General features: G+C 35.5%; 1 protein-coding gene across 3 annotated transcripts in view; it reads left to right on the forward strand.

Annotated features, from left to right (window-relative positions):
* USP14 (ubiquitin specific peptidase 14) overlaps positions 1–22122 on the forward strand; it is a 47132-nt gene that overhangs the window by 21965 nt on the left and 3045 nt on the right. For all 3 annotated transcript variants that reach the window (XM_032310197.1, XM_032310196.1, XM_032310198.1), the window contains 8 exons: positions 3558–3616; positions 7416–7546; positions 8503–8583; positions 8964–9049; positions 11424–11538; positions 14002–14067; positions 14218–14310; positions 15852–15980. In XM_032310197.1, the coding sequence (XP_032166088.1) occupies positions 3558–3616; positions 7416–7546; positions 8503–8583; positions 8964–9049; positions 11424–11538; positions 14002–14067; positions 14218–14310; positions 15852–15980 (760 nt within the window). The remainder of the gene's footprint in view (positions 1–3557; positions 3617–7415; positions 7547–8502; positions 8584–8963; positions 9050–11423; positions 11539–14001; positions 14068–14217; positions 14311–15851; positions 15981–22122) is intronic.

Here is a 22122-nt window from a genome sequence, read left to right on the forward strand (position 1 = left end):
ATTCAGTGTTCTTGAAACCAGATGAAGTATTTTTTGAATGCTTAGATATTACAAGAGGTTGGAAACCATTGTACTTAACTAACTTAATACAAGAGGACATGGATGGGGTTGTATGTCTTTGGAAAAATGGCACTAACTGATAAAATAGGAATGAAGAAGAGAGGAAAATTTCCATGGAAGATGTTTTACAACTGGTGGTGCTGAAGCTCATGTTTAAATACTTAAGGATTTTTATTTGGCAGGTTCTGGAGAGTAGGATATATGTTATAAAGGCTAGAAAGGAAATAGACTGGGTTAGCTGAAGAGGCAATGATGGCCAGGAACCAGAGCTGCAGGTAAAATCTGATTTGGTTGATGCTGCCCAATAGTGGAACCTCATGATAATGTAGGAGTTCTGAATTTAGAACTTCAAGTGAAAAGTGTATATAATAAAAATTACCCTTAAATTCTGTGAGTTACGAAAAACAGTATCTCGTGGACATTTTTTTATCTTACTGGAGATTGGCAAGCACCTTTTGGGAAGTACCACATAGTTTTTTCATTAGCAATTACTAGGTTGTTATTTTACTTGCATTTTCAGATCTGTATAGGAATGATCTGTTCTTGATAGAACTTAACTATAAAATTGGTTGGACCCAACCTTTTTTTTTTTTTTCTTTTTTTTGCGTTTTAAATGTACATTTTCTGTGTCTTTTAGGGTCAGTTTTTTAAATTTGTTTTCCTATGAATTTGTCCTTAATGTCTTTAAGATATTTTAGCATAAGAGTTCTCTATTTTGGACCTGTATTTTCCCCTATTTTCACTTCTTATTTGCTAGATATATAGAAATTTATACATACAAATTTACCATTGCCAGAGGTTTGTATATTTTATTTTTCACAGAAATCAGTTAGTAGGTTTATTCAGTCAGTTCTTTTCATTGTCTGACTATCCTTTTTTTGTTTGTTTTGATTTATTTGTTTTCCTTAGGCTGTTTTATTTTAAATTGTATGCTTAGATCATTTATTTGTTCTTTTGTACTAATGAAAGTATTTAGTTTTGAGTGTTGGCCTCTATTCCCTATTCATTAGATGAGGCTGTTCAGATATGTTTTTTTTTAAAGACTGTAAAATCTCTTCCTTTTGACCCCCAATTTTCTAATTTAACAGACATTTAATTTAACAGACATTAACATACAAAAAAGAGTACAAACGAACTATCCTAGAGTGAACACATCTGTGTAACCAATACAAACAAAACCCTATCGGCTTCTAAAAATCCCCTCACGACTCTCCCTTCCTGATTGCTACTCCACCTTTCTGTTCAAAATTGTTAATACTAATGTGGCTTTTAACCTCATGGATTAATTTTGCCTGTTTGGAACGCTTTGTGAACAGAAACATAGATTGTGTTCATTTGGGTCTAGCTTATTATTTTTGGGTAACTGTGTGTTTGTAGTTCATTCATATATATGCTGTATAGTATACCATTGTATGCACATACTACCAAATAATTATCCATTTTTCTGTTGATGAATGTTTGGGTTGAGCTGATGTATGATTGATGTGAATATTTCACAGGTGATAGAGGAGTCAAGGCATACTCTTTTTGTAGGTGATAAAGTATTAGTAGACATTAAGTTGATGAATTATATTCAGATTTTCTGTGTCATTACTTAATTTTTATATATTGTTGACTTGATAAAGAGTAGAAAAGGTACTTTTTTTTTAACGTATTTCTGTTACATCTCTCAGTACTCATGTCAGTTCTTTTACTTTCTAACAGTTATTCTTTGTAAAGTTTAATTGTTAATATTATTTGGTTTATTGGATGGTTTTATCTTAATTAGAAATTAAATGTTGGTGTAATGAGAGTTTTTTGTGGGGGAATGCTATTAAATCACTCATGATTTTCCATTCTCAGTTATGAAGAAAAAATTATTAGTGTAGCCTTTGCAATAAATGTAGGAATAGTTACTTAGCAGTGTCACCCTGTAACTAGAAGTAAAATCAGTAACAGCAGCAGTTGTGTCATTACGTACTTCACTGATGTTTTGGAATACACTTGCTTTATTGGTACTTCAACTTCAAAAATGCCTTTTAGGTAGTTGTAAACTGAGTGGGAAACTATTAATGATTTTCCCTTTTTAAAAAGAACATACGTGATTTAGACATGAATTGTATATTAAAAATTAAAAAAAAAGTCACAGCAATTTCTGAAAGATCTAACTAATCAAAAGAGAAAAACAGAACTTCTTAATTGGATATAATTTAACATATTTTCTGTGACCTCTTTCATTCTACTTATGTAGCACAGAGGTTTTTTGTTTTTAAATGGAAATATTTACATATAGTAAATATGAAATATCTTGTGTTTGGTGTGATCAGTTTTGATAAGTGCAAATTCTCTGTAACCCATTTTACAAACTGTAGAACATTTCCCTCATCTCAGGATGTTTTTGTACTTGTATCTTTTCCCAGTCCTCATCCCCTTCACCACCCAGCTCTACAAGCAGCTACTGACCTCTTACTAGTTTTGTGCATTCTGGAAGTTAAATGTACAGAGATTTGGCTTAGTTCACCATCATAGTCTTTGAAGTTTATCCATATTATTGATGGTATGGATAGTTTGGTTGGTCCACATTATTGCCACTCTCGGTTGATTTCAGTCTTTCTCATTTTAGTGCCTCCAGTGGGTGTTTTCTTTTGTTTTGTTTTTTAAGGCTTTATTTATTTATTTGACAGAGAGGCAGCAAGAAAGGGAACAAAAGCCAGGGGAGAGGGAGAAGCAGGCTTCCTGCTACAGGGAGCTCAATGAGGGGCTCGATACCAGGACCATGGGATCATGACCTGAGCCAAAGGCAGATGCTTAACTGACTGAGCCACCCAGGTGCCCCTCCACTGGCTGTTTTAATCATAGTGAATAGGCAGTCATTCCCCTACCTCTCAAGTGTTTGATATTATCTGAATGATAATTTCTGATCCTGTGTCATAAGACATTGTATGAGTGAATACTATTGTTTATTTCCTTTGGATGGCCAGTCCTTTGTGCTGTTCTAAATTAAATGAGGATTATAAATTGAAAGTGAATTTAGAAATCATTTAATAGAAACGCTGCAGTATATAGGTAGCTGATGGACTTGAAAATTAAGTGACTTATTTAAGGTTATATAACAAGTGAATGCTGAATGTAGGTGTATTAATTTTGATTTAATGTTTTTGACCTAAGGTTTTTTTCTTATTTCTGAAAGTGTGTTTTATTTTCTTTGTAATAATGGACATTAAGAATGTACGTTTTGTTTCACATTGTTTTCAGGAAAAAAAACATTTTTTTAAATAAGTTAGGATAAAGAATTTCAAGTAGGCTTCATTCTTCTAAATTCCCTTTTTTCCTAGTGTTCCTTTTTTGACCATATAAGGGTTATAGGAATAAGACCAGAAGGAAAGAAGATAAAAGATGGAAACAACTCAGATTAAGTTGCAGTTGAGGGTGTCATTATAAACTCTTTTAATTAATTTCTTCCCTTTTGAGTTTTAGAGTGAATTGAATCCTATTTAATTCTGCCTTAATGTTCCCAGGTATGCAGGTGCCTTGAGAGCTTCAGGGGAAATGGCTTCAGCACAGTATATTACTGCAGGTCAGTATCTTAAATATATGCCTTTCTGATAGGACAGTGTAGTATACAAGAAATGTTACTTTTCACTCAGTTCGTTTAGTAACTTTCAGTTTACAAAAGATATTTTGTAAAACATCATCTCATTGAAAACTGGAGTACTTATACTTAGTGTTAAGCAACTTAAGGACCCATTTTATTATTCAAATTATAAACCAATGATGTCTGTTTTTTCTGAAAAATAGTCTGGATTTTTTGGATTAAAATTAATTTTGGCTTTAGGTTCTATTAGTAAAATATATCTCTGGGGATATACAGAGAGAGGTTTTATTGTAGATACAGTCATTATAAGAGCGTCTTAGTGGGTGTTAGTGTAAGGAAATAGTATGAAGTATGAGGAAAAACAAATTCTTAAAGGATAGAAATAACTTATTTCTTCATTACATGAGACCATATATTTTGTCCCCATTTGTTCTGGGCTGGTTTTAAAAATGAATACTCTCAAATCATTAGGTTAGGTTGGTATAGGGTATTTTTATAGCCGTGCCTTTCTTGGGGTAGAGGGTAACAGCTTTTTTTTTTTTTTTTTTTAATATTTTATTTATTTATTTGACAGAGATCACAAGTAGGCAGAGAGGCAGGCAGAGAGAGAGGAGGAAGCAGGCTCCCCGCTGAGCAGAGAGCCTGATGTGGGGCTCGATCCCAGGACCCTGGGATCATGACCTGAGCCGAAGGCAGAGACTTAACCCACTGAGCCACCCAGGTGCCCCAAGGGTAACAGCTTTATGGAGATAAAATTCACATCCCATAAAGTTCACCAACTTAAGTGTGCAATTCAGTGTCTTTTAGTATATGCGGAGCTGTGCAGCCATTACCACAATTTTAGAATGTTTTTGTGGTCTTGAAAAAGAAACTATAACATTTAGCACTCAATCTGTTTTCTCCTCACCACTTCCAGCTGTGTGCAACCATTAATCTACTGTCAGTCTCAGTATATTTACCTATTCTGAACTTTTGACATAAATGGAATTATATAGTATGTGGTCTTTTTTGACTGGCTTCTTTCACTTAGAATGTTTTCTAGGTTCATTGACATTTTAGTATGTATTAGTACTTTTTTCCTTTTAATTGCTGAATAAGAGTCCATTGTAGGGATATATCACATTCCATTTGTCCTTCCATCCCTGATAGACATTTGGGTGGTTTCCACTTTTTGACTATTACAAGTATTGCTGAAAATTTTTACAAACTTTCCTATGGACATAATGTTTTTATTTCTCTTGGGTGCATATCTAGGAGTGGAATTGCTGGGTCATATGGTAACTATATTTAACTTTTTGAGGAACTGCCAGCCTGTTTTCCAAAGCAGTTGGCATCATTTTATATTTCTCCCATGAATGAGGGTTCCAATTTCTCTTAATAATACTTGGTATTGTCTGTCTTTGATTATAGCCAGCCTAGGGGTGTGAAGTAGTATCTCATTGTGGTCAGCTGTTCATTTGTAATACTATAAACAGTAGGTTTCTTTGTGTCATTTGGAGTTAGAGATTTTCCTTTGACCTTTTTTTCCCTGAAATTAGATTTATTTGTTGAAATGAGGTTTTTAATGAGAAAAATATGATCACTTACACCTAGTTCACTTGATTGCTTGTGTATCTGAGAGTAACTCAGAATGGCAGCAACTTCTCCAGTATGCTATGAGTCTTTTTTTTTTTTTTTTTTTTTTTTTTTTTTTTTTTTTTTTTTTTTTTTTAAAGATTTTATTTATTTATTTGAGAGAGAGACAGTGGGAGAGAACATGAGCGAGGAGAAGGTCAGAGAGAGAAGCAGACTCCCCGTGGAGCTGGGAGCCCGATGCGGGACTCGATCCCGGGACTCCGGGACCATGACCTGAGCCGAAGGCAGTCGTCCAACCAACTGAGCCACCCAGGCGTCCCTATGCTATGAGTCTTGTAGTGAAGGGATGAAAGATACTGTTCTTCATTTTTAAATTTTATTCTGTGCTAAATTTAAAAATTAGCACAAAGAACAGTTCCAAGAATTTACCAATTACAAACTTTTTTTCACAGCTGGTTCATCATTCTCTGTAACAGTATTCTTTTTTTCTGAGCCATTTGAGAGTAAGGTACAGACATCCTGTCTTATTCCTGAATACTTTAGTATGTATTTCCCAAGAAAAAGGACATTCATAACCACAAGACAATCCCCATTTTTCAAAGTCTAGGTAGGAGTTTAACATGGATAAAGTACTCTAAAATACAAATGACTTAAATTTTGTCAGTTGACCCAATATTGCCCGTTATAAAGTTGTTTTTCTATTTTGCTTCGGGATCCAGTTTAGGATCACATAGTGATTTGCATTTAGTTGTCATGTCCACCTAGTCTCTTAATGTACAGTGAGTGCATTTTTGACTTTTTTATTTCAAACTAATGAAGTACTTTGAGATGCTGTTTATGGTATACATTAAATCTTAAATCATTTTTTATTTTGAGTAATGTGTACCTTAAAGTGTTACTACAATTTGGGCTTTTCTATTTTAAGAAACATTAGATTGGTAGTGATATAGGATTTTAGCTATCCCTCCTCCCGAAAGTTTTTTTAAAGATTTTATTTATTTGTCAGCACACATGTGCACAAGCAGGGGGAGCAGCAGAGGGAGATGGAGAAGCAGACTCTCCTTTAAGCAGGGACCCTGATGCAGAACTTGATCCCAGAAAACTGGGATCGTGACCAGAGCCATTGGCAGATGCTTAACTGACTGAGCCACCGAGGAGTACCCCCAGAATATTTTAAACACCATGTTTAGTTGTCTTATTTGGGAACATTTTATTAAACACTGGCTTTGTGCTGAGATAGTATTTGTGGGTCTTCCATTTATATCATAATGGTAGATAACATTTCGCATATTAGTTAATAAAACAAGTCAGGAGAGGCTAGACTAGAATTTTGCTGTACTTGAAGTAAAGGCAAGGTGTGATAGCTAGGAAGTCAGCAGAGGAAAAGTATTCTCAACTCCCAGAGCAGGGCTGTGACTGACCATGAGATTTATGAAGGTGAGAGAAGATGGTGGAGGAAAGATTTTGAAGAAGGCAAATTAATTTTGGTTTTTAGCTATCAATAGAGTCATGAAGTATGTTTAACAGATTTTAAAATTTAGGAGTTGAGTAGATGGGAACCAAGTACAGGCTTAAAAGGAGGTAGGTTGAGAGTGGTGACCTGATGACCTGATAATGGCATAGTACCAGAACAGTAACATTAGCCTGTTTGATCTCTAGACAGAGGTTATGTGTTTGCTCTAGTGAATGAATATGCCCTGCTTTGTTTGGGAAGACAAAGCCTGGCAAGGAGAGAGAGACTGAGGGGTAGGACTCAGAAGTTGTTTATAGTTAGTCATTACATTATAAAGTCTGGTCAGTTCTTCAAGATTTAAAAACAAATTAAAAAAAAATTTTTTTTTTAATTTATTTTTTTGACAGAGAGCGAGAAACAGCAAGAGAGGGAACACAAGCAGGGGGAGTAGGAGAGGGAGAAGCAGGCTTACTGCTGAGCAGGGAGCCCAATGTGGTGCTGGATCCCAGGACCCTGGGATCATGACCTGAGCCAAAGGCAGACGTTTAGCTACTGAGCCACCCAGGTGCCCCCAAACAAATCTTTTTCTTATTGTGAATTTGACAACTACAGAAGTAGTAGATATACTTAAAAATATCACTCAGCAGTTTTTGTTTGTATTAATCTAGAATTAATATACAGTAACATGTATTACATATGTCATATTAAGTATTAAATATTACATATTAAAGCAGTGTTTGCTTTGTTTTTAAGCCCTTAGAGATTTGTTTGATTCCATGGATAAAACTTCTTCTAGTATTCCACCTATTATTCTACTGCAGTTTTTGCACATGGCTTTTCCACAGTTTGCAGAGAAGGGTGAACAAGGCCAATATCTTCAACAGGTAAAACAGGGCAAGGTTCTGTGGTTTTCATTTTGTAAATGTAAAACTTAGGTGTTGTACATTTACTGTGTTTATTTGTATTTCCAAACATGCTCCAATTTTCAAGTCCTCTGTGGTTCACATCATCCTCATTTCTTGGCTGGAGTGGTCTGTTAACTATTACCTTGCTTCTGTTTTTTGTCCTCCTGCAGTGCTTCTCCACACAGTCTCCAGAGTCTATAAAATGTAAATAGGGTTATCTTGGTCCCTTGTTTGTTACCTCCTAGTGATTTTCTGTTCTAGTCCTGAATAATCGAGGTCCTGTGTCCCTGTCTGAGCTCTCGTCTGCCACTCTCTCTCTCGCTTACTTCTTTTGACTCTCAAACACACTGGCTTCCTACTTACTTTTTTAAACCCTCCAGTACCATCTTTATGCAGGGTCTTTACTCTTATTTCTTTGGCTCAGATAGTGCATGGCTTGCTTCCTCACCTCACTCAGGTCTCATGGCTAAAATGTCAAGGCATCACAGACATTTCCTTGACTTGCCTATTGAAATAGCATACTTCTTTCCCTTCATCATTTTCTGTTCCCATATTGCTTTTTTTATTGTTATTTTTATTATCTTTTTCATACTGCTTTTTTAATTCGTAACTCTTTTCTTTAGGTGAATTTGTTATATTTTGTTTATGTTCCCATTGAGAATGTTTTCTGTTTTGGTTACTGCTGTTTATTCCTGTGTCTAAAACAGTAGTTAGCATAAGGAAGAGCTCAGTAAACATCTCTTGAATAAATGAATATTTTGGAATTCCTCTTTGTTCTGAAGATTGTATAATAATCTAGTTTGACTTAATATTTTTAAATAAAAAACCGCTTTCTTCCCCTTCCCTAAGGAACCAGTAATTCTTTTGGAAGGATTTTGTAGATAAAACATTATCAACAGCCAGGATTATTTACTTTGTCATTCTTTAAATTACAGGATGCTAATGAATGTTGGATACAAATGATGCGAGTATTGCAACAGAAATTGGAAGCCATAGAGGATGATTCTGTTAAAGAGGTAATTGACATGTTTGTGATTATAGATTTTCATCATACCTTGATAATTATACTCCCACCCCCCCCACGCCAAAAGCTTGAAATAAATTTATCCTAATAGACATGTATTTGAATACTTTGGATGCTCAGCCTGTAGTTAGAATTTGAAAGCTTGCATTTGACACTTGAATGCATTGTATTATTTATTAAACTTAATTGATATTACTGAACATCTATAGTCTTTTGGTAGTGTTTTTTGAACAGTAGAAGGATTTCCCAGAAAGGGATTACATTTTTAAAAGCCTAAATATGTATTTACTAAACTGGATTGTGTGGGGAAAATATACATTAGTACCTATATAAAGAAAAATTAGAATTTTTATTTCATTTTAATTTTTGCAGACAGATTCTTCATCTGCATCAGCAGTGACACCTTCTAAAAAGAAAAGCTTAATTGATCAGTTCTTCGGAGTTGAATTTGAAACTACGTATCCTTATGAGCCAAGATTTGTAGAGATGTACTCATAACTTACTAGAAGTGAATTGGTACCAGTAGCCTTGTCGACTCATTGGAGTGGTGGGTGGGGTATATAGATAAATTCCTCAGAGGCTTTTATGCCTAAAAGATATAATGAAACTTAGGAATTTGGAAAAATCCCCCATCAGAGAAATCCTAAAGTTAGAGAAATGTACACTTTTTTTTTTTTTAATTTATTTGTCAGAGAGAGAGCACAGGCAGACAGAGTGGCAGGCAGAGTCAGAGGGAGAAGCAGGCTCCCTGCCGAGCAAGGAGCCCGATGTGGGACTCGATCCCAGGGTGCCGGGATCATGACCTGAGCCGAAGGCAGCTGCTTAGCCAACTGAGCCACCCAGGTGTCCCTAGATAAATGTACACTTTAAGGATATTATTTTTTCCTAAGAATATCTTTAGCAGAGTCAGCCTCATTAATTCACTTCATAGGAAATGAATTTTTTATTGTATGAAACAGTATATCAGCCAGATTATATATATAAAATTGAACTAATTCATAAAACATGAATTCATGAATTCAGGGAAGGACTATTTTCTAGGTCATGGGTGGAAACTTAGATTTCTTTTTACATATTTTTGTGTTAAAACCATTTTAAGGGGCGCCTGGGTGGCTCAGTGGGTTAAAGCCTCTGCCTTCGGCTCAGGTCATGATCCCAGGGTCCTGGGATCGAGCCCCGCATCAGGCTGTCTGCTCTGCGGAGAGCCTGCTTCCTCCTCTCTCTCTCTCTGCCTGCCTCTCTGCCTACTTGTGATCTCTGTCTGTCAAATAAATAAATAAAATCTTTAAAAAAAAAAACAAACCATTTTAAGACTGTATAAGTACCAACTTACATTTGTTTAGTTTATCCTTTTATTACTTTTATTATTCATTACTCATATTGTTAAGTGCATGAAGCACTTTAAAGTATGTTGAAACAAATGTGGGAAAACAAAATGTTTAAAATACCAGTGGATAATGCTATTTTTAAAATTTCAGTATAATTAACATACAGTGTTACATTGGTTTCAGATGTATGATATAGTGATGCAACAATTCTCTACATTACTCAGTGCTCATTACAATAAGTCTTAATCCCTATCAGCTGTTTCATCCAGACCCTCACCCACCTCGTTTATTCTTGTTGAGAGTGAAATAATAGTATTTCTTACTCTGACTGAATTACTTCACTTTTATTATACACCTTTGATCCATCTATGTTGTTGTAAATAGCAAGATTTCATTCTTTTTTATGGCTGAATAATATTCCATTGTAGATACTTCCCACATCCTATTTATCCATTCATCTATTGATAGATAGTTGGGTTGCTTCCATAATTTGGCTATGGTAAATAATACTGCAATAAACATAAGGGTACATATGTCCTTTCAAAGTAGGTTTTTGTATTCTTTGTGCAGATACCTAGTAGTGGAATTACTAGATTAAATGGTAGTTCTATTTTTAATTTTTTGAGGGGGTTCTTTTTTTTTTTTTTTTTTTTTAAGATTTTATTTATTTATTTGACAGACAAGATCACAAGTAGGCAGAGAGGCAGGCAGAGAGAGAGGAGGAAGCAGGTTCCCTGCTGAGCAGTGAGCCTGATGTGGGGCTCTATCCCAGGACCCCGGGATCATGACCTGAGTCAAAGACAGAGGCCTTAACCCACTGAGCCACCCAGGCACCCCAAGGCGGTTCTGTTTTTAATTATTTGAGGAAACTCCATACTGTTTTCCATAGTGGCTACACCAGTTTGCATTCCCACCCACAGATGTGTATGAGAGTTCCTTTTCCTCGCCAACACTTGATTTTTCCGGCCCCCCTCAGAGGGAGAGAGAGAGGTGGGGTGGGGGGAGGGAGAATCTTAAGTAGGCTCCATGTCCAGTGCAGAGTCTGACGTGGGGGTCAATCTCTCAACTCCCAAGATACCACCTAAGATGAAATCAAGAGTCGGATGTTTACAGCTAGCCACACAGTGACCCCAGCATTTGTTTTTCATGTTTTTGATTTTAGCTATTCTGATAAAAGTGTGAGGTGACATTGTGGTTTTGATTTTCATTTCCCTGATGATGAGTGACATTGAGCATCTTTTCATGTGTTGGCCTTCTCTGTGTCTTTGGAGAAATGTCTAATTCTCTTTATATCTTCTGCCCATTTTTAAATTGAATTATTATTTTTGGGTTGTATAAGTTCTTTATATATTTTGGATACTCCCCCTGTATCAGATATCATTTGCAAATATTGATGCTATTAATTTTAATAGCAAGGGGATAATTTATTATGTTCAACATATAATTTATTATATTATAGCAGATTGATTACCTGTTGGGATATTCCTTATCTTATTTCTCAAAGCATGAAATGTACAGAATCAGAAGAAGAAGAGGTCACTAAAGGAAAGGAAAATCAGCTTCAGCTTAGCTGTTTTATCAATCAAGAAGTCAAGTATCTTTTTACAGGACTTAAATTGGTAAGATCAGTTACAGTTGATCCTCATTATAAATGGATTCTGCATTTGCAGATGCACTTACTTGCTAAAATGTATTTGTAACTCTTAACATCAGTACTTGGGTGCTTTCATGGTCATTTGTAGACCTGTTCTGACTGGCAAAAATTTTGGGTTGCCAGACAGTCTCACCTGAGCTCCAAAAAGGTGATGCTTTGCTTTCTTGTTTCAGTTCATACTGTTAACAAGTGTCCTTTTATAGTAATTTTAGTACCTGCATTTTTTTTTTCAATCTTTTGCTTTTTATTGGTGATGTGCTATTTAAAATAGGCCTTCAGCCATATCGCTGAAGTGCTGTCTAGTGTTCTAAGCCCAAGAAGGCTCTGTGTGAATGTTTATTTAGATAAGCCTTAAGGAGAAAATGTTGGATAAGCTTCATTTAGGGATGAGTTATAGTATAGTTGGCTATGAAGACCATGAATTGTCATTAAATAGAAACACACATAACACAAGGTTGTGTATTGTTAGGTCAAACAAAAGCATTGCAGGAGGCCTCTGAGGGTATTTAATGAGGGTTTATTAGTAATGACAAGGTATAAACTGGGATCGTACTGTGTAAATCAGGCCATGTGGGCCCTCTGCCTTTTACCAGTATTGCAGTTGAGGCCCTGGAATGTAAGTGACTTCATTGCTTTGTGGTAGAGCTGGGTCTAGAATTTGATTCTCTGATTCTCCAGTTAGCACTCTTACCCCATTTTCATACTATAGAATGCACTCTAATGAGCAGGTTGACAAAATATAAAAGTTTGGCTTGTGAATTTAGTACTTTGATATGGTTTGGGAAATATGTACATGTTTTGAAGGGTAGGCAATGAATTGGGGCAGGGATTGCATTGATAAACGATAATTTGTCATTAGGGAGTTCCCATCTACAGTTCAGGGTAAGATCAATTAGGGGAGTTGTTGGTAAATGCAGACATAAGAGGCAAATAGAAAGTAATATTCTCTGCCCTGTGATACTGAGGGGGACTGTAGTGAGGCATACTTTTAAGAGAAGTTCATTTTAAAAGTTAATAATAGCTAATCACTAAGAGTACTATAGCAGGTTATAATGTGCAAGTTTCAGGACATCAAAACAAGAAGCATAACTGTAATTGGAGAGTATAGAATGGAATGTTTTGGCAGGGACTCTCCAGGATGATACTTTTCTTCATAATTTTATAAAATCCCAGAAGAAAACTAGATATACTTGGAACTTCTAGATGATAGTGGATTGGTAGTGATTGGGTAGTGGATTGGATCGATAATATGTGTAGCTTACCTGATGAGTAACATCACACCAGATACATGTTCTTGAGAAGCATGTATTTATGAGATGTTATCTTTCCCACTGTTTAGATGCATTGTCATCATTGGTTCTGATTATTCTAGAGTGATTTGACTCCGTATTTCTTTACCTTTTTGTTGCCAAACAGACTTGATTAAATGTTAAAAAGGTACACAGTGATTCCTTTGGTAATGAAATTAGTAATTTTTAAAAATTAATTTTTTATACAAGTAACGTGCTTACAGTGAACATTAACAGTAAATTTTTAACTCTAATTTCTTGTGTATTAATGTTCTTACAAAGCAGAGCACATTAGTAGTGCTTTTTTAAAAATTAGAAATAGTAGCTAGCTTATGTCTGTTGAATATAGAATATATGCCAAATAGTTGTCCATGTTTTTTTTACATGTACCTAACTTATGTCGTTCTAACAACAGCACTATGATATAGGTATTATCATCATTTCCATATGATGCCCAGAGGAGATAACTGTCTTGCTGAGTGTCACACAGGCTGTAAAAAATGGAAAGGCAGACACAATGGTTAAGATATGTATAGTGGCTAAAGTCTTTTCCACATTTGTTAGATTAACAGGTTTTCTGTGTAACTTTTCTCATTTGAGAATAATTGCTTCTAGAAGGCTTTTATACATAAAGAATAAGGAACAGGGGTTTCCCACCTTCTCATAATTGTCCTTCTGTATGAGTATTCTGATAATCTGTATATAGGCAGAAGCCATAAAGGCTTTTTTATGTTATATAAAATACATTGTAAACTCAGAATCTGAATAGCATTTGTGTTTCAATTTAAAACATCAGACATTATTTACATTCTGAGGAGTTCACACCAGTATAAATTGATACCTTTTAAGAACTGACTCATATCTAAAAACTTTCCTACATAGTCTTCATTGAAGTTATTTTTCAGTGGCATGAATCCATCGATGTATGTTGTCTGTTAAGGAATACTAATTTTTAAAAGAACTAAAAGTGTGCTTCTAAGGGTACCTTGCTGGCATTGACTCTTGATTCTTGAGGTCATCAGTTCGAGCCCCACTTTGGGTTTAGAGCTTACTTTAGGGAAAAAAGTGTGATTCTATATTGCAGAAAAATATTCTTTAAAACTAAAAATGTTTGGTCTCCTGTTATGTTCTTTTTCTAGCGACTTCAGGAAGAAATCACTAAACAGTCTCCAACATTGCAAAGAAATGCTTTATATATAAAATCTGTAAGTTGTGCATTCCTTTTGAAATTAAATCCACTTTGATGAAAAATTTCTAAAAAATTTTACCCAGTCTTTGTTTTTGCCAAACCAAGACATTAAAAACTTGTATTGTATTTGCATGTGACAGGATTTCTTGCATTTTTTTTCCCTCAGTCTAAGATCAGCCGACTACCTGCTTACTTGACTATTCAGATGGTTCGATTTTTTTATAAAGAGAAGGAATCTGTGAATGCTAAAGTTCTTAAGGTTAGTAATGAACTTCAGTATAATAAACATTGTAATTCTTTGACAGCAATCCCTAATTCACAATAGATTTCTTTCTTCCTTTAGGGAGAAACTTTCTTTGAAATATTCTAAGTATGGAAGTTATTAACAATAGACAAGTGGTTCTTTTCTTTTTTTAAGATTTTACTTATTTGTTAGAGAGTGAGTGCAGACAGGCAGGGAGAGCAGGAGGTAGAGAGAGAAGCAGACTCCCCACTGAGCAGTGAGCTGATGCTGGACTTGATCCCAGGACCCTGGGATCATGACCTGAGCTGAAGACAGATGAGTAACTGACTAACCCCCCCAGGCGCCCCATCCTTTCTATTTTTAAACATATACATGCCTGACTTTCACCACCAGCCCACCCCTAGTGTTTGATTAGGTAGGGCCTGAGGTCCTAAAAATTGTTCAAAAGATTCCCAATTAGTTCTCATGGATGCCCTCCACTCCCCAGAAATACTGCTCTTGAGCAGATCCTCAACTCCACAGATACTGACCCAGCAGGTTTGGAGGATGGGAGTGTGGGGAAGAAGGCATGCTGCATTCTCTAGTGCAATAATTGTAGTTTCTTGAGTAAGAGCCAACCTTATGATGTAACTGTTTTGTAGAGCTGTAGCTCTGCTAACATATCCATACTCCATGGTCCCTGGGGGAGGTAAATGTAATCCTAACCTCCTGAGCTAAAATTCATAATACAATATCAGATATGCTTACTATTATACAATAAGGCTAAATGTATTTAGAATATTTAATACTGTTAACTTTATGTATTTTTTTTTAAAGATTTTATTTATTTTTTTGACAGAGATCACAAGTAGGCAGAGAGGCAGGCAGAGACAGAGAGAGGGGGAAGCAGGTTCCCCGCTGAGCAGAGAGCCCGATGTGGGGCTCGATCCCAGAACCCTAGGATCATGACCTGAGCCGAAAGCAGAGGCTTTAACCCACTGGGCCACCCAGGCACCCCAGCTTTCTGTATTAATATTAGTTATTGAACCGTATCACTATTTCTGTGTAAAGGTGTATTCACATTACAGAAAGTCATTAAGTGACCCCCATTTGTAAATTGATCCCGTTTTTAGTTGTAGGTATCCATTATTCTCACAGAGGCTGATGTGCTGTATTTCTGAAATGCTTCTTTTGTCATGTATGTTTTGGTAACTCTTCTGTGGTCAGAGTCATGGGTTTAATTGGAAAAAAAGCTAAACAGATTTTTTTAATCTTAAAAAGTTAGGACCAGGAGGTGCCTGGTTAGCTCAGTCAGTAGAGCGTGCGACTCTTGATCTTAGGGTTGTAAATTCAAGCCCCACATTAGGCGTGGAGCTTATTTTTTTAAAAAATTGGTAACTGATTTTGAAAATAGGCACTATGATGTTTTCAGCTGCATAGATTTCCAAGTGATTTTTTAATAAATTTTATTATCAACTTCATTTGAATTGTGTAAGTACTACTGTAAAAGCATGAAGATATTTTAAATAACTACTTTTATAAGGGTGTTGACACATATTTTTTCTTTTTGTATATAGGATGTAAAATTTCCTCTTATGTTGGATGTGTATGAACTGTGTACCCCAGAACTTCAGGAGAAAATGGTCTCTTTTCGATCAAAGTTCAAGGATCTAGAAGATAAAAAAGTGAATCAGCAGCCAAAGACAGTAGGTTCTTTTTGTTGATTTTCTCATCTTAATAGTTTAGTCTTTAATTAATATTCAGCTGTTACCTTGTTAATGTCCGTAATTTGTTAATCTCTTAGTAAAAATGGATGAACCTGTAGTTTACTTAGCACATACACAAAGTTTTAGGTGTATTTTGGTGTAAGAAAAAGGACTCTAGTTATGGTAAATAGGCCCCTTATGGTATAGTAAGGTTAATATTTTCTTTTCTCCTGTAGTCTGTAACCTGTATTCCTTTTATATGTATCTCCTCAGAGCATTTCACATAAAATCTTGCCTAGTATTTTCAGTATATTTTACTGTTTTCCTTGTAAGTTATGGATTTACCTCTATTTTTAGATGGAATTAGAGGTGTAGAATATTGACTCATCTATGCCTATAGTTAAATAAGTGTATCTTTAAATTTTTATTTAAATTCAGGTTAGTTAACAGAGTGCAGTATTGGTTTCAGGAGTAGAACTCAGTGATTCATCACTTGTATATAACACCCAGTGGTCATCATAACAAGTGCTCTTCTTAATGTCCATCATCATCTAGTCCATCTCCCACCTGCCTCCCTCCATCAACCCTCACTTTGTTCTGTATGGTTAAGAGTCTTTTATGGTTTGTTTCTTTTTTTTCCCTCCCTCCCCCTCTGTTTATCCTTTTTGTTTCTTAAATTCCACATGAGTGAGATCATAATGGTGTTTGTCTTTTTCTGATTGACTCATTTCACTTAGTGTAATACACTCTAGCTCCATTCACGTCATTGCAAATGGCAGGATGTCCTTCTTTTTGATGGTCGAGTAATATTCCTGTGCGCATGCGTGTGTGTGTGTATGTACACATATCTTTATCCAGTAGACATTTGGGCTCTTTCCATAGTTTGACTGTTGTTGATAATGCTGCTGTCAACATCAGGATGTATGTGCCCCTTCAAATCGAATCTATCTTTTTGTATTCTTTTGGTAAATACTTACTTGTGCAATTACTGGATTGTAGGGTATTTCTATTTTTAACTTTTTAAGGAACTTCGATACTGTTTTCCAGAGTGGCTTCCCACCAGCAGTGCAAGATGGGTTCCCCTTTTCTCTGCATCCTCACCAACAACTGTTGTTTTGTGTTGTTAATTTTAGCCATTCTGACAGGTGTGATAAATTGTATCTTTTAATAAGTGCTGATTGTATGCCTGCCTGTAACTGCTAAAATCACAACCTTAAGAAACTTTAATAAGTTGTAATACTTTAGGGTACAGCTGAACCGTGTTGGATTTTTTTCCCCCCCACGGTAAAAAAGATCTTTCTGGAAACTAGAAATATTTCCAGTGTGATACTGTATATATTTATGTTCTTCTGCAGTTTCTGTATGTGTGTGTTAATTGCTTTTTTAAAAAACATTAAATTTTATTTTGAGATAATTGTGGAATCACATGCATTTATAAGAAATAATATGAAGAGGGGTACCTGGGTGGCTCAGTTAGTTAAGTGACCGCCCTCAACTCAGGTCATGATCCCAGGGTCCTGCCCTTGAGCCTTGCATTGGGCTCCCTGCTCAGCTCCCTGCTTCTTCTCCCTCTGCCTGCCACTCCCCCTTCTTGTGCACATGTTCTCTCTCTCTGTCAAATAAATGAATATTTAAAAAGAAAAAAAAAGTAGAGATCCAGGTATCTTTTACCAAGTTTATCCTATGGTAATATCTTGCAAAACAGTAATACAGTATCATGATTTGGACATTAACTTTGATGCAGTCTAGATACAGTACATTCCCATCCCTACAAAGATTCCACATACTGCCCCTTAGTAGCCACACCCACTTTCCTTTGGCCCCTGCCGCCTCCTCAATTCCTAGCAACTACTCATTTGTTCTCCATTTCTATAGTTTCGTCATTTTAAGATATGAAATGGGGTATCTGTATATCTATATCTATATATCCATTATATATATATATATAATATATATATATCCATTTTCTATATATATTATATATATATAACACTATATAAATGAAATCATATAGTATGTAACCTTTTGGGATTTTTTTCTCAGCATACGTAATTCTCACGAAATTAGCCCAGGTCATTTTGTATAGCAGCAGGTCCTTTTTTGTTGCTGAGGAGTATTCCATGGTATGCATATACCATATCTTGCTTAATCATTCAGCTGTTGAAGGAGAGCTGGATTCTTTCTAGTTTCATTTATTTTGCATAAAGCTACTGTAAGTATTCAGGTACCATTTTAAAAAAAGATTATTTATTTATTTGAGAGCCTGAGCAGGGGTAGGGGCAGAGAGGGAGAAGCAAACTCCGGGCTGAGCAGAGAGCCCGATGCGGGGCTCAATCCCAGGACTTTGGGATCATGACCTGAGCTGAAGCAGTTAATCGACATAGCCACTCAGGCACCCCTCATGTACCAGTTTTAGTGTAAACATAACCTTTCATTTCTCTGGGAATAGATACCCAGTAGTAAAATTGCTAGATAGCATGGTAGTTGTACATTTAATTTTTTTTTTTTTTTTAAGATTTTATTCATTTGACAGAGATCACAAGTAGGCAGAGAGGCAGGCAGAGAGAGGAGGAAGCAGGCTTCCCACTAAGCAGAGAGCCCGACGCGGGGCTCGATCCCGGGACCCTGAGACCATGACCTGAGCTGAAGGCAGAGGCCTCAACCCACTAAGCCACCCAGGCGCCCCTCTACATTTTATTTTTGAAGAAAGTGTCAAAGATTTTCCATAGGGACTATACCATTTTAGATGCTCATTAGCAGTATATGACTGATCCACATTGTGCATTCTTGCTAGAATTTGGTGGTGTCAATATTCTTTATTTTAGTCATTTGGTTAGGTTTGCAGTGATATATCATTGTGGTTTTTAATTTGCTTTTTCCTAATGGCTAATGATGTTCAGTGTGTCTTCATGTGTTTATTTGCCATCTGTGTATCCTTTTTGGTGAAATAGTTCTTTATATTCTATTATTTTCTATTTTTCACTCTTAAATTTTGAGAGTTCTTTATATTATAAATACTAATCCTTTGTCAGATACATGGCTTTCGTGTATTTTCTCCTTGTCTTTGTCTTTTCATCTTCTTAAGGGTCTTTTGCAAAGGAAAAGTTTTTCATTTTAGGTAATCCAGTGTATTGTTAATTCTTTGGTGGTTCTTGCTTTTGGTGTCATATCTAAGAAACCATTGCCTAGTAAAAGGCAAAGATATATATATGTTTTTCTTTTAAGAGTTTTGTAGTTTTAGTTCTTCCCATTTAGGTTTTTGATCCATTCTGGCTTAATTTTTGTATGTGGGGTGAGGTACATATCCACATTCATTCCATTGCGTGTGAGTAGCCTGTTCTTTCCCCACTGAATGCTGTTGGGGCCCTTGTAAAAACAATCAGTTGACTATAGATACATATATTGCTGGAATCTCAGTTTTATTTCACAGGTCTTTGTGTCTTTCCTTATGCCAGTACCACAGTCTTGATTACTATAATTTTGCAGTAAGGATGCAGCAAAATCCGACACTTTCAGCTTTTCTTCTTTTCAAGATTGTTTTGGCTTTATGAATCTCTTGTATTTCTATAATTTTAGGATCAGCGTGTCTGTTACTTCAAAAAAAAAAAACAGTTGTAATTTTGATGGGATTGCATTGAATCTGTAGATCAATTTGGGAAGGATTCCTATTTTAACAGCATTAAGTCTTGGCAGTCCATGAATTTGATATGTATTTATTTGCATGTTCATTAATTTTTCTCAACATGTCTTATAGTTTATAGTTTATAGTCTATAAATCTTATACTTTGGCTAACATTATTCTTAAGTATTTTATTCTTTTTTGATGTTTGAGTAAGTGGCATTGCTTAATTTCATTTTGGGATTATTTGTAATTGCTTATTGTATATTGATCTCGTATCCTCTCCTTTGCTGAATTGGTTTATTGTTTCTTTTTTACCTCTTTTATTTTTTGAAAGAGATTGTGTAGAATTAGTGTTCATTCTTTTTTTTAAAGATTTGGTAGAACATTCGTGAAAAAGCCTGGAGATTTTTTCCCCCCCAGACTTTTTTTTAAAAAGATTTTATTTATTTATTTATTTATTTATTTACTTATTTGACAGAGATCACAGGTAGCTAGAGAGGCAGGCGGTTGGGGGAGGCGGGTCACTGAGCAGAGATCCCGATGTGGGGCTCGATCCCAGGACCCTGGGATTATGACCTGAGCCGAAGGCAGAGACTTTAACACACTGAGCCAGGTGCCCCTCCCAGACATTTTTAAATTAAATATATACCTTCCTTTGTAGTTATGGGCTATTCAAATGATGTGTTTTGTATTAGGTTTGTTTTGGTCACTTTGTTTTCTTGGAATTGATTCATTTTATATAACTTGTCAATTTTGTGTTGTAGTTGTTAATTGTATTTATTTATTTATTTATTTATTGAAAGATTTTATTTATTCATTAGACAGATAGAGATTACAAGTAGGCAGAGAAGCAGGCAGAGAGAGGAGGAAGCAGGCTCCCTGCTGAGCAGAGAGCCTGATGTGAGGCTCAATCCCAGGATCCTGGGATCATGACCTGAGCCGAAGACAGAGGCTTTAACCCACTGAGCCACCCAGGCGGCCTGTTTATTTATTTTTGATGTCTACAGGGTCTGTAATGATATATCTGTCCTCTGTTTTATTTCTGATACTAGTAATTTGTCTTTTTTTCTTTTTCCTTTGTCAGTTTTGTTAGAGGATTGTCAGTTTTATGATCTTTTCAAAGAACTGGCTAAATGGATTTATCTCTGTTTTTCTGTAATATTAATAATCTCTACTCTTCTTCTGCTTGTTTGGGTTTTATTTTGTTTTCTTTTTTCTAGGTTCTTAAATTGTGAGAGCTTAGGTTTTTTACTTCAAACTTTCCCCTAATGTATTTATTTAGTGCTGTAAAGTTTGTCTCAGCAGTGCTTTCACGGTGTCCTATAAATTGTTACATTGTATTTGCATTTTCATTCTGTTCCTTGTTTTTTTTTTTAGGGTTTTACTGATTTATTACAGAGGGCACAAGAACGAGAGAGAGCATTTGCAGGGGCTGGGGTGGGGCTGACGTAGAGGAAGAAGCAGACTTCCCGAATCGGGGCGCCCTATGTGGGGCATTGATCGGGACCTGAGCTGCTTACCCAGCTGAGCCACCCAGGCACCTCTCTACTCCTTGTATTTTTAAAAAATCTCCCTTGAGACTTCTCTTCGACCTTGGATTATTCATAAGTGTCTGGTTTAGTTTCCAAATATTTGGAAATTTATCTATTATCTTGCTGTTACTGCTTCTAGTTTGATTTCATTGTGAGAGAAAGCACTTGTGTGATTTAGATTCCTTTAAATTTGTTCAAGTTTGCTTTATGGCTTAGGATGTGCTCTATCTTGGTATATGTTCCGTGGGTACTTGGGGGGGAAAATTGTATTCTACTGTTGTTGAATGGAATGAATTTTCTATAGATGTTGATTAGATCCAGGTGGTTGATGGTGGTCTTGCATGTTCTGTAATGATGCTGTTTTTCTGTCTAGTTGTTCTATTAGTTTTTATGAGATGAGTGAGGAAGCTGAAATTGTGACTTTTATGTGTTTCTCCATTCAGTTCTGTCAGCTTTTGCTTTGCATGTTTTGTAATTCTTTTATTTGGTGTATACATCTTTAAGATTGCTAAGTATTCTTGGTGGAGTGACCTTTTTATATTATGCAATGTCCCTCTCTGTCCTTGGTAATTTTCTTTATTCTGAAGTTTACTTTTCTGATATTAATATTGTCAGTGCTGCTTTGTTTCTGTTAATGTTTGCATGATGTCTTTCTGTATTCTTTCATTTTAAATTTGCCTATATTACTATATTTGAAGAGTTTCTTATATACAGCATAGAGTTGGTCATGTTTTTTAATATACTGTTATATCTTTTATTGGTATATTTAGACCATTTACATTTAATATAACTTGATTTGTTAGTTTAATCTGTTATATTTTGCTTTCTCTTCTGTTTTTCACTTCTCCCCATTGCCTTGTAGGTTTACTTGAACATATAATAGAAATCTAATTTGACTTCTCTTCAATTTTTTAAAAAAATATTTTTCTCTGTATACCTTTTTCTATGGTTGCCCTAGGTGTGAAATTTTAAGACAAAAAGGAATGGT

Source organism: Mustela erminea, chromosome 13 (genome assembly GCF_009829155.1).
Source record: "Mustela erminea isolate mMusErm1 chromosome 13, mMusErm1.Pri, whole genome shotgun sequence".
Classification (NCBI taxonomy): domain Eukaryota; kingdom Metazoa; phylum Chordata; class Mammalia; order Carnivora; family Mustelidae; genus Mustela; species Mustela erminea.